The sequence below is a fragment of the Pseudophryne corroboree genome, chromosome 3 (assembly GCF_028390025.1).
Source record: "Pseudophryne corroboree isolate aPseCor3 chromosome 3, aPseCor3.hap2, whole genome shotgun sequence".
In the NCBI taxonomy this organism is placed as follows: domain Eukaryota; kingdom Metazoa; phylum Chordata; class Amphibia; order Anura; family Myobatrachidae; genus Pseudophryne; species Pseudophryne corroboree.
Window position 1 is genome coordinate 45,412,381 of NC_086446.1, and position 12,149 is coordinate 45,424,529.

The 12,149-nt window shown below is 45.4% G+C and overlaps 1 protein-coding gene across 1 annotated transcript in view; it reads right to left on the minus strand.

Annotated features, from left to right (window-relative positions):
- Positions 1 to 1,483: 1,483 nt before the first annotated feature.
- The window catches only part of LOC135057140 (zinc finger protein 16-like), a 90,565-nt gene continuing 79,899 nt past the window's right edge, over positions 1,484 to 12,149 (minus strand). The window contains exon 10 of the mRNA XM_063963037.1: positions 1,484 to 5,916. Within this exon, the coding sequence (XP_063819107.1) occupies positions 5,009 to 5,916 (908 nt within the window). The 3' untranslated portion in view covers positions 1,484 to 5,008. The remainder of the gene's footprint in view (positions 5,917 to 12,149) is intronic.

Sequence of the window (12,149 nt, forward strand, 5' to 3'; positions counted from 1 at the left end):
CGCAGACTATGTACCTAGATTAGGGATTTAGTACACTAATAAATCGCTCCCCCCTGCTATGACCCCCTGGTACCGCTGAAGTAATCTGGAGTCTCTCCGGAGGAGCTGCGCGTCCCTGTCAATCAGTGTCTGTGTCACCTGCAGTAGGGAAAATGGCGCCTGTCAGCTGCTGGATCCACTCATATTGAAGCCTCTTCAATGACACGCGGTCTTCCCGCTCTTATTTATACTGGCTGAGGTAATTTTGTGCCTAAAATGGAGTCAGTCCCCCTTTTAAGTCTGTATTGCCAGTCTGGGTACTGTGTACACATCTAGTGTACTGACACTGAGTTCGCCCCCTCAGAAGCTGTGCGTCTGCACTGTGTACCGAGTCTGGAGACCCAGCTGCCCCATGCAGAAGTCGTGCGTCTCTGTACCCTAATACCACCATAATGGCCGGCGATCCGCTAACCAGGACGCCGGCTTTGTACTCACCACTCTTCATTCTTCTAGCTCTGTTAGGGGTGGCGGCGTGCTGCGGGAGTGTACACTCGCCGTGGTGGGGCTTGCGAATAGTTCCCTCAGGAGCTAGTGTCCTGTCAGCGGGGAACTGGATCATTAACCCTGAGAGAGGTTGGGCCTCCCCACCCCCACCCCCCACGAAGCAGGCAGGCTGGTGCCATCAAGTCCTGCCTGAAAATAACAGACTTAGAAAATAAATGCAGAAAACTTCAGGAGCTTCCAGAAGCGTGACCGGCTCCTCTGGGCACATTTTCTAAACCGAGTCTAGTAGGAGGGGCATAGATGGAGGAGCCAGCCCACACTATCATGTTCTTAAAAGTGCCCAATGCTCCCAGTGGACCTGTCTATACCACATGGTACTAAATGGATACCAAGTATCCCCTAGGACGTAAGAGAAACATAACATAATTTCACACAAAACATCTTATCCAGGCATTTTTAGGTTTTTGACGTTAACCCCACCAGCTTCACCTCAATCTATCACTTTCCTCTCTCTGTTGCACCTTGGCAACACATTCTACTGCACAATCAACATCTTCAGCTTCAGAAGTTTCTAAGGATGATCACAGGTAACATACAACAAAAGAGAAAAGAAAGATGCACTTGGAAACAGGCTAACACTAGAACTCTCAATTCTAAACCATAGGAGCTCTTATAATGTAAAAAGAAGAGGACGTGCTGACTACGGAGTCATTTGTTAGTGGAGTATTCTAAACTATGATTCCTAAGCTACAGCAATCCGAGGTTTATAAATGTTTCTAGTTTCACATTCACTAGGGGAGGGTTCATCCATTTTTACAAAAGTTAACATTACTTATCACCTATACATACCCCACCAACTAGACTGGTTATATACTACCAATAAATTCACCAAACATCTTTGATGACCCTTTGCCAAAAACTGCAAGATACATTGACCATCTTTTATGGCAACTTTTCCAATAAATATATGGATGACAAAGGAAATAAAGCCAGGAATACATTCTTATCAACTGAAACTCTAACGTTATTTTATTTTGTTTTAAATTTAATTACACAAGAACACCAGTAAAAATAGCATGATCTATAACAAGGGCATCCCAACTTTTTCTTTGGTGGGGTATCTTTAAAAAATGGCTTTAAACAGAGGTTCAGAACTGGCCTTGAAAAGGGGGAAAGACTTTTTCTGCAAAAAAACAAACAAACAAAAAAAAAACACTGACATGGCTAAAATCTGAACTTTCAGACCCCCACTTTTACCCTGTAACAAGAACCTCCTGTAAAGTTGTGCTAACTTAAAGGTTAAAATGGGAACTTACAGTACATTTGGGTGATGCAGGACACCTAGCATTCATTGTGGTCTTTTTCACATTATCTAAAATGATTTTGTATTTCAGTAACCAATTGGTAAATCTATTCTAGAGCAACAAGTATGCCATGCTCTTTACCTTTTCCAGGACCTTCTGGAGCATGATAAATGAGGGGATAAATCCAAAAGACCATCAGTATGTCAACAAACTTTGACTCCAGATCTCGTCTTGGCACAGTAATGTATTTCTTTGAAGTTCATTCTGGACTATCATATCAATATCTGTTTGAACTTATTTGTCCACTATCTGTTGGAAAACATCTGGATGAAGTGACCATTCCCCCAAATTTTTAGGTTGTCTGCAGAAATCGTCAGCATCCCAGTGCTCACACTGGGAAAATGCAAAGCTGTGAGAGTCGACACATTCTTCTCCACCCAAAGGAAGGTCCTTTATGTCTCCATGGTCTGGGTAATCTTGGTATCCCCTCTGATGGTTCAAAAATGCTACTGCAATAGCACGGTCTAAATCAGTGGTGGCCAACCAGTGGCTCTTGAGCCCCATGAGGCTTTCTTTATTCAAATGTGGCTCCCCAACACTCAAAATCACATGACCACAATATATCTGGAAACTGCTGCACTCCAGCCAGACACACAGCAGCACTACGGTCACTGAGAATTGAGGGAGCCGGATAATATAGGCAAACTGAGGACACATAAGAGGCTGCTTCAATGTCACGAGTTGTAGGGGCTGGTGTGATACAAGGGGGAGCTGGCTGGAGTTACACGAGGGAGCTGGCAGGGGTGACATAAAAGAGTGGTGGCAAGAGTGACACACGTAGTAACTGGCTGGAGTGACACAGTAGGGTGCTGGAAGTAGTGACACATGGGAGAGCTGGCTGGAGTAACACAGAAGGGTGGTACGAGGAGTGACACATGGGAGGGATGGCTGGAGTGATGCAGCAGGGTGATGGCAGGAGTGACTCACGGGGAACTGGCAGGAGTGACATATGCGGGAGCTTGCTGGAGTGATGCAGCAGGGTGCTGGCTGGAGTGACACATAGGGGAGCTGAAATATATTATGTGAATCTGGCTTTTTCAATAATTTTATGTGGAAGTGGCCTTTTCAATGTATTTTATACCGGGGCATGGTCTAGCAGGCACAAGGCCACACCCCTTTTTTGCACGTGTACCTTTGGCTTGATGACGGCTCTTTGATGTACCTAACTGGATTTTTTGTCTCTTTGGCTCTAACTGGTTGGCCACCCTTGGTCTAAATTGACTTAGACTACCTGACCCTTTATGTAGACTTCAGCTAAGAAAAGGTCTATGTAAAGAGATCTTTGGGCACTGAAGGCAGCTCAAAGTTTCAGAACACTGATGTGGAATGAAGGCTCCTCCAGCGTCCACTTGCCCTGAAACCTGTGCTGTCCCTCAACTTCATAGATTAAGGTCTATTGTTCTGACATCATAAAAGAATAACCTGTCTACAACAGTGAACTCAATGGTGAGATGAGATTACAGATGAGGATAGGGATCTGTAGCATTTCCATAAAATCTTTATCTGGAACTTCTAAGAGTGAAATTGGGTGAACGGATTTGCCTCATAGATGGAGACAATTTCGCACAATGCTTTAATGCCTTCTTTTTCAAGAGCCATTTTTGTAAGAATGGAATCTTGTTTCCCAGAAAGAAAACCCCTCCTGAATCTGGTATCAGTCACACTGCCCAGGAAAAGCTTATTTTGAGCTAAAACTATATTTGATTTTAAACAATATATTACCCAACCATGGGAAATGAATTCTTGTTCTGTTACTATGACATGATCTAACAGAATCTCTGGAGAAACTACTGTTCTCAAACCTTAGTAAAGACTCTCGAGTGCAGTTACCAAAATTACTCGTCTGGCTACTGCACGAGGAAAAGGTTTGACAAAAAAACCTCCCACCTCTCTGCCGGCAGGTATCGGGACTTTTGTATAACCTCTTGTAAAGCCAAACACTGGTAGATCTAGAATAAGATTTAAAAAAAGAAACCCATGCATAGGTCTTTTACCCAAGCATCTGAAGTTAAATCTAACCATTTAACCCTGAAGCATAACCTATGAGCTTCCACCAAGGGCTTTTCCTGATGGTCCTTCTTCTCAGTATGCCTAATGTCTGTGTGTTGATCCGGGCCTGGTTGGCTGTCCGACCAATCTGGCATGCCTCAACTACGGCACACTGGACGGGGGTGGTGTTGTATCAGATCCAACACACTCTCTTCCTATTTTCTGGGCATGAAAGGTATGTTTGAGACAAGATAAAGGCCCCCTGCCCCTGGAGGTAGTAGAGAAGGAGAAAGAACTCCCCCACCTACCTCTCTATCAGCCAAAGAGAAAACAAAAAAACATAAAATCTGCCAAACTCAAAACTAGATGGAGCGCATCCTGGAACACCAGCACTAAGAAAAACTGATGTTGGTTGGAAACGTTGTGTGTATGAGGAGGAGCTTGAGTTGGCTTCAGTTTTAAAATGTCCAGGCTCCTAACACCACGCACAATACCTATTGTGTCCAGCCTCCCACAGGGATGAAAGAGTTTGTTATCACATCATTCAGCCGGAGAAAACGACAGGCTCCTCAATTGGAGCTGGCTGTATACCTGTCGCAACTTTTGGATGGAAATAATATCACAGTTAACACAAATCAATTCCTTGGCTTTGGCCAAAATGTGGTGAAAATATATAGCAGACACCTACATCTAAGAGACTGCAATAAGATCCATACATGTGCGATGTGTTCCAGTCTTATGTCGATGACGACCATTCCACTTTGTGGATGGCAAAGACTCAAGTTTTGAATTGCCCTCCAAAACTGTTATGTAATGTTAATATACATTTGAGAATTCACTCTTTAACGGAACTGTACATATTACTATCAATGACTTTTACAATAGGTAGATGTTGCAAAACTCTTTCATGTCAGTCAGATCACCGATATGGTTTTCATCTTGTGTGACTTTTCTGATGTACAACAAGAGCTGATTTTCGCATATAACATTTCCCACACTCAGAGCATGGAAATGGTTTCTTATCTGTGTGATTTTTCAGATGTGTAACAAGACTTGACTTACGTGTAAAACATTTCCCACACTTGGAACATGAAAATGGCTTCTCATCTGTGACTTTTCTGATGTACAACAAGAGCGGATTTTCGCATATAACATTTCCCACACTCAGAGCATTAAATTGGCTTCTCACCTGTGTGACATTTCTGATGCTCAACAATTTTGCATTTCTTTGTAAAACATTTCCCGCATGTAGGGCATGAAAATGGCTTCTCACCTGTATGAATTCTCAGATGTGCAAGAAGAGTGGATTTATGTGCAAGACATTTCCCACACTCAGAACATGGAAACAGCTTCTCACCTGTGTGACTTTTCTGATGTACAACAAGGGCAGATTTCTGTGTGAAACATTTCCCACACTCAGAGCATAGAAATGGCTTCTCACCTGTGTGAAGTCTGTGATGCATAATAAGAGATGATTTCTTTGTAAAACATTTCCCACATTCTGAGCATGGAAATGGCTTCTCACCTGTGTGACTTCTCTGATGTTCAACAAAATTTGCTCTATATTTGAAATATTTCCCACACTCAGAGCATGGAAATGGCTTCTCACCTGTGTGAAGTCTGTGATGCATAATAAGAGATGATTTCTTTGTAAAACATTTCCCACATTCTGAGCATGGAAATGGCTTCTCACTTGCGTGACTTCTCTGATGTTCAACAAAATTTGCTCTATATTTGAAACATTTCCCACACTCAGAGCATGAAAATTGTTTCTTACTTGTGTGATTCTTCTGTCTAACAAAAACTGACTGATTATTACAGGATTTAACAAATTCAGAAGAGGGAATGACTGTAGCATCTGTAGGAGCTGCACTATGTGTAGAAACATCTGAATTAATGTTACCCTCCTCATGGTTAGAGGGATCAGATGATATATCTGCGCTATGAGGCACTGGATGTATAATTGGGGTAATAAGGTTTTCTCCTGCAGAATCTCGTGTGATGTTCTTCTCTTCTAATTTAAAATCTGGAAACAAAGTTAGATGTCCCTCCGAGGTATTCCTGCCCCTCTGTCCATCTGCTGGAGAGATATGGAAATATATACATTATGGTAAGAACTTACAGTTGATTACGGTATTTCTCCTAAGTCCACAGGATCCATAGGATAACATTGGGATAAGAAGAAGCGACAGCGGATTTGCAACATAACGATGAAAGTATTTCGGCCTCCCAGCATGCAACGGGCCCATCCATATAAGCCCGCCTCCTGGCTCAGGCAAATCAGTTGTTTTTCAAAGCTCAAGGCAGGAGGATCATAGAGAGCCCTAATCAGGCGAGAAGAACACACACACATGGACACCTTTCCGTACAAAAAGGAAGAGGTGAGTAAAAGGATCCTCAAATCAGGTGCTTCAGGGTGGGATCCCTGTGGAACCTGTGGACTTAGGAGAAATATCGTTATCAACAGTAAGTTCTTACCATAACGCATATTTCTCCGGCAGGGTCCTCAGAATAACATTGGGATGTGCCAAAGCAATTCAGTGGTAGGGACGCTCCTGATTGGACAGGAGAATCCTTCGCCCGAATTCAGCGTCCTAAGAGGCAACGGTATCAACGGCATAATGTCTAATGAATGTGTTAATGGAAGACCATGTGCCTGCCTTACATATCTGTTCTGCTGAAGCACCACGTTGGATGCCCATGATGGACCTACCTTAATGAGTACAGTGAGCAGAGACATTAGCCGACACATGGAGATCAGCTTGATCAGTATGCTTCTGAAATAGTCTTCCGAAGCCACCTCGCCAGTGTCTGCTTATCAGCAGGCTATCATCTCTTGTGAAATCCGTAGAGAACAAAGAAAGAATCTGTCTTTCTGATAGCACTGATACAATCTATGTAGATCCTTAAGGCACGGAGTACATCCAACGATGCAGAAAGGCCCGGCCCCTGGAAAGCCGGGACTACAATTTCTTTGTTAAGGTGGAATTTAGACACCACCTTAGTAAGATGCCCAGATTTAGTTCTGAGAACTGCTCTATATGGATAAAAAAAAATAAGCAGAAATGGAGGACCACATAACAATGCCCCTAAATCTAAAACTCTTCTAGCTGAAGCCAGGGCCAGTAGAAAGAGAACTTTAGCTGTCAACCATTTAAGATCCACTTTTTTAAGTGGTTCAAATCGGGCAACTTGAAGGGCCTTTAGGACTACACTTAAGTCCCAAGGCACTGTAGGAGGACAAAAGGAGGTTGAATGTGCAGCATTACCTGGGATAAAGTGTGCACATCCTGTAGGTTGGCAATTTTCTTTTGGAATACAGTCAATGCTGATACTTGCACTCTCAAGGAAGCCACCCTTAAACCTTTATCCATTTCTGCCTGAAGGAATGCTATGACCCTGGAAACTCTGAAAGACCTAGGGTCAAATCTCCGTTCACTGCACCACTGAATATAGGCTTACAATATTCTGTGATAAATGCGAGCTGAGGAAGGTTCCCTTGCTCTGAGCATTGTTTGAATTACCTGTTGTGAGAATCCGCTTGACTTCAGGATAGAGGTCTCAAGAGCCACATTGTCATAGACAGTCGCTCCAGGTGTCTGTGATAACAAGAACCCTGCATCAGTAGATCTGGACGTTGAGGAAGCAAAAGTGGGGCATCCATCGACATTCTCTGCAGATCTGTGTACCAATGCCTTCTGGGCCAAGCCGGAACTACTAGTATCACGGCACCCTTTCCTTGCTTTATCTTTCTCACCACCCTGGGTATTAGGGTGATTGGAGGAAACACATAAGCCAGATGAAAGTCCCATCTCACTGACAGGGTATCCACAAAGATCGCTCTGGGATCCTTTGTTCTTGACCCGTATGTGAGAACTTTGTTGTTCTGACGGGACGCCACGAGATCCATCTCCGGCAACCTCCACCTGTCGACCAGGGTCTGGAAGACCTCCGGGTGTAGCGCCCATTCGCTTGCCTGAATGGCGTGTCGACTGAGAAAATACGCTTCACAATTTAGGACTCCCGGGACAAACAATACGGACAAGACTGGATGATGAAGTTCTGCCTACTTTAATGTGCGACTTACCTCCTTCATTGTTTTTGGCTGCGAGTTCCTCGATGATGCCGTTGAATTGTCCGAGCGGATCTGAACTGGTTTCCCCTGAAGGATGTCCTTTGCCTGAATCAGCACCATGTATATGGCCCGAAGTTCCAATATATTTATTGGAAGGAAACTTTTTTCCTTGTCCACTGCCCCTGGAAACAAGACCTTCTTGACACTGCTCCCCAGCCCTGTAGGCTGTCATCCATTGTCAGAATTTCCCAATCTGAGATCCAAAAGGGTCTCCCTTTGTCCAGATGGGATGTCTGCAGTCACTAGGCTACCAGGCTAACAACCTCCTTACTTCCAGAGTAAGGACCATAGTCTGCGTTTTTATTGTCTGATGAAAACCATTCCATTTGGTAAGGATTAGATGTTGCACAGGCCTCGAATGGAACTGAGCATACTCTACCACAGAGGCGGCCAAAACGTTGAACGCAATCTACCGGTAGCTTGCGGAGCTCTCACCGGTAGATCGCGATCCAAGTGTGACTTGCCGCCTCTCTGAGTCTGGAGCGTTCCCATTGATGCATTGTGTGGGTGACATCATGACATCAGCCATGCACCCACACAATGCACAACTGGGAACGCGATGTGAGGATCCTGTGCGCCTGCTAGATCTGGTTTGATCCAGTCAGCTCAGCGCCAGCAGCAGCAGGACAGCAGTGGTGGGGATCCAGCCAGCCAGCGGGGATCCAGCCAGAGGGAACGCACTCAAGCCAGCCAGCGTTAGATAAAGTAATGTTAGTGTGGGCATATGGCACTGTGGGGCATATCTGGCACTGTGGGCACATGGCACTGTAGGGGCATGTGTGTATCTGGCACTGTGGGGGGCATGTGTATCTGGCACTGTGGGGGAATATCTGGCACTGTGGGCACATGGCACTGTAGGGGCATGTGTGTATCTGGCACTGTGGGGGCATATATGTATCTGGCACTGTGGGGGCATATCTGGCACTGTGGGGGAATATCTGGCACTGTGGGCACATGGCACTCTAGGGGCATGTGTATCTGGCACTGTGGGGGCATATCTGGCACTGTGGGGGCATATGTGTATCTGGCACTGTGGGGGCATATGTGTTTGAGGTTTTTACCTGTGGTGGCCAATGTGTTATTTAGTGTTATACCATGCCCCCTTTTGTTATGTCACGCCCTTTTTTGGGCACGCGCAAGTATCCCGCCTAGGTAGATAAAAGCTTTTCTGATTTCAAAGTAGATCACCGACTCCAAAAGTCTGGCCACCCCTGCTCTAACATGTCGAATGTTGAAACCTTCAATCCCATCACACGCATTGCTGCTTGAATGGATACCCTTCGACTATGAAGCACAGAGGTTCTCAAACTCGGTCCTCTGGGGCCCACACAGTGCATGTTTTGCAGGTAACCCAGCAGGTGCACAGGTGTATTAATTACTCACTGACACATTTTAAAAGGTCCACAGCTGGAGCCAATTATTTCACTTGCTATTCTGTGAGGAGACCTGCAAAACATGCACTGTGTGGGCCCCCGAGGACCGAGTTTGAGAACCTCTGATGTAGCAGCTCTTGAATAATTGACTGAACTTTGGATATTTTGTTCAGAGGCTCAAATCCAATACAGCTCCCAAGTGAGTCCACCACTTTGACGGAACCAGAGACGATTTCGCCCAATTTATGAGCCACCCGTGCTTCTGAAGACATGTTATTGTCTGTTGCAGATGACGCAGAAGCAAGTCCTGAGACTGTGCCAGGAGAAAAATATCGTTGAGGTATGGAAAAATTCTTATCCCCTGCTGGCAGAGATAAGCTGCCATTACCACCATAGTTTTGGAAAATACTATGGGGGCTGTGGCCAATCCGGAATGCAGGACCTGGAACTGAAAATGCTGTTGGAGGATAGTGAACCTGAGATAGCGCTGATGGGACTGGGCTATAGGAACATGTAGGTAAGTATAATGGATATCCAGGGATTCCAAAAAATACCCTGGCTCCATGGCCAAATTGATGGAACGTAAAGTCTCCATATGAAAACGAGGCACCCAAATGTACTTGTTCAGCACTTTGAGATTGAGTATGTGCCGGGACAACCCATTTATCTTCTGGACTAGAAACAGGTTGGAGTAAAAACCCTGTCCTTGTTGTGCAGAAGGAACTGGAATGATTACTCCTGACTGAAGCAATTTCTGAACTGCCTCTTGCAAAGCCCTGGCCTTCATCTCTACCAGAGACAGGCTGGTACAAAAAATACCTTTGAGGGAGCTTCCTGAAAGCAAATGCATAACCAAGAGATATCACTTCTTGCACCCAGGCGTCTCTTGTAGACTGATGCCAGATCTGTGCAAATTGAAGAAATTGACCTCCCACCCTGGGATCCAGCAGGTGGAGGCCCGCCCCATCAGGCTGATGGCTTATCTTCTGATTTAGAAACCAGTCCTCTGGGGGGGCATGGCCTGATGATTGAGGGAGGACATGCTTCCTACGAGCTCCCATAATTCCCCTCTAATATACCCCTTTTTTCTAACCTCAATTACCTTTTAACAGCCCCTGTCTTCCCCCTGGCCTCCTCCGGATCCAGGCAGAGTGGTGCAGAGGAGCTGGGGAGCGACTCCTTCACTCCTGCAGGTTGCAGCCCTCCTGTCCTCTCAAAGCCGGGACTTTGATATCCGGGAACGGCGACTGTAGCCATCCAGGGATGCCGCGGCTGACGGATTGCTCCCGCTCGCCATAGAATAGGGACCGAGTGAACCCACGGCACCCGCTGAGCATCCCTGCCAGTGAGGCCATCGACGGATTATCTGAAGAGAGCCCGGCGGGGACCTGCGGCTTGCTGGAGACACTGCGGCAGTGGTGTCCCCCCCAGCAGATGGCCATCCTGGGATCTTGCTTCCTCCTGCATGGCTGCCCCCGGAGCCTGAGGACTAGTGCCCTGCTCTCTCCATATAGCTTCCAGCTGGTGAGTGGCCCCCTGCCTCCACAGTTCTACAGCTGCTTTCATACATACGCTCCATAGCACTGTTACAAAGACCTGAGCAGCCTTTTGGACTGCAGCCTGGGCAGAGGGCCCAGTAGCTATTCCTGGCTCAGTTCCCTCAGATACCCTATGTCTCCTGCGCCCCGTGGAGGTTGGAGACAGCCCAGGCACCCTGGAGAGTTGGGCTATACCACCATACTTACCTCCTACTCTCTGCAACTCTTATAGCCAGCCAACGGCATTTATCTTTCCCTATATTATATTTCATCTTGCATATGTCGGCTGGGAATCGTGATAACTGTAACCACATGAAGCTGCCAATCCCCCTACTACTCTCACAGGCCAGTGAGTTATATCTTTAACTCCAATACCCCCACACAAAGGGTAAGTTTATCAGATATCTGCCTCATCCACTGCTGGGGTACCCCCGCACAAAGGGTCAGTTCTCATCGTCTGCGTTATCGCAATTTCATGTATCCCGCACTTCCTTAAAATATTTTCAAATCCATATTCCTACTAAGATAAAAAAAATTGTATGGCCTAAATCTCTCCCCCATTATTCGATCTATTTTGTCTCAACTACAGAAATGGATGCACTTACCTCTCTCACTACTAGGCAGAATTGCGCTTGTTAAGAGTGTAATATCTCATAATCTCTCATATTGCATACAGATGCTCCTGATTGCCATGTCCAAAGCTGATACTACCATATGTTCTAGAGCGTTCATAAAATTCATATGGCAATCCCAAAAAAACTAAAATTTCTCGTTTACGCTTGGTCTAACCGAAAACCCTCGGTGGAATGGCCCTACCAGATATTCAAGCTTTTTCCTGTGCTGGGTTCTTCCAATATGCCACAGACTGGCTACTAAACCACACTCACTTCACAAATTCCACTCTTGATGATACTTTATTCTCACCCTACGCCCCTACTGCCTTGTTACATCTCCATAGAAAATGTATTCCTCCTCATATACTAAATCATCCCTTTTTTAAAGATACATATTTGGCTTGGATAACGATTAATAGAAGAGTGGGTAGAGACTATACCAGCTCACCCTACATAACAGATGATTTTATGACTGGGCTTGTATAGGAATTAAAGCTATCTGCGACGGCTTCGACTCTGGAGGCCAAATACTCTCTTTCCAACAGTTACAAGAGAAGTTTCACCTTTCAACCTCACAACTTTACATGTACTTACAGTTAAGACATTATACTTCCTCTAAACCACCCTACTCGTTAGCTACAAACTCTATTGCT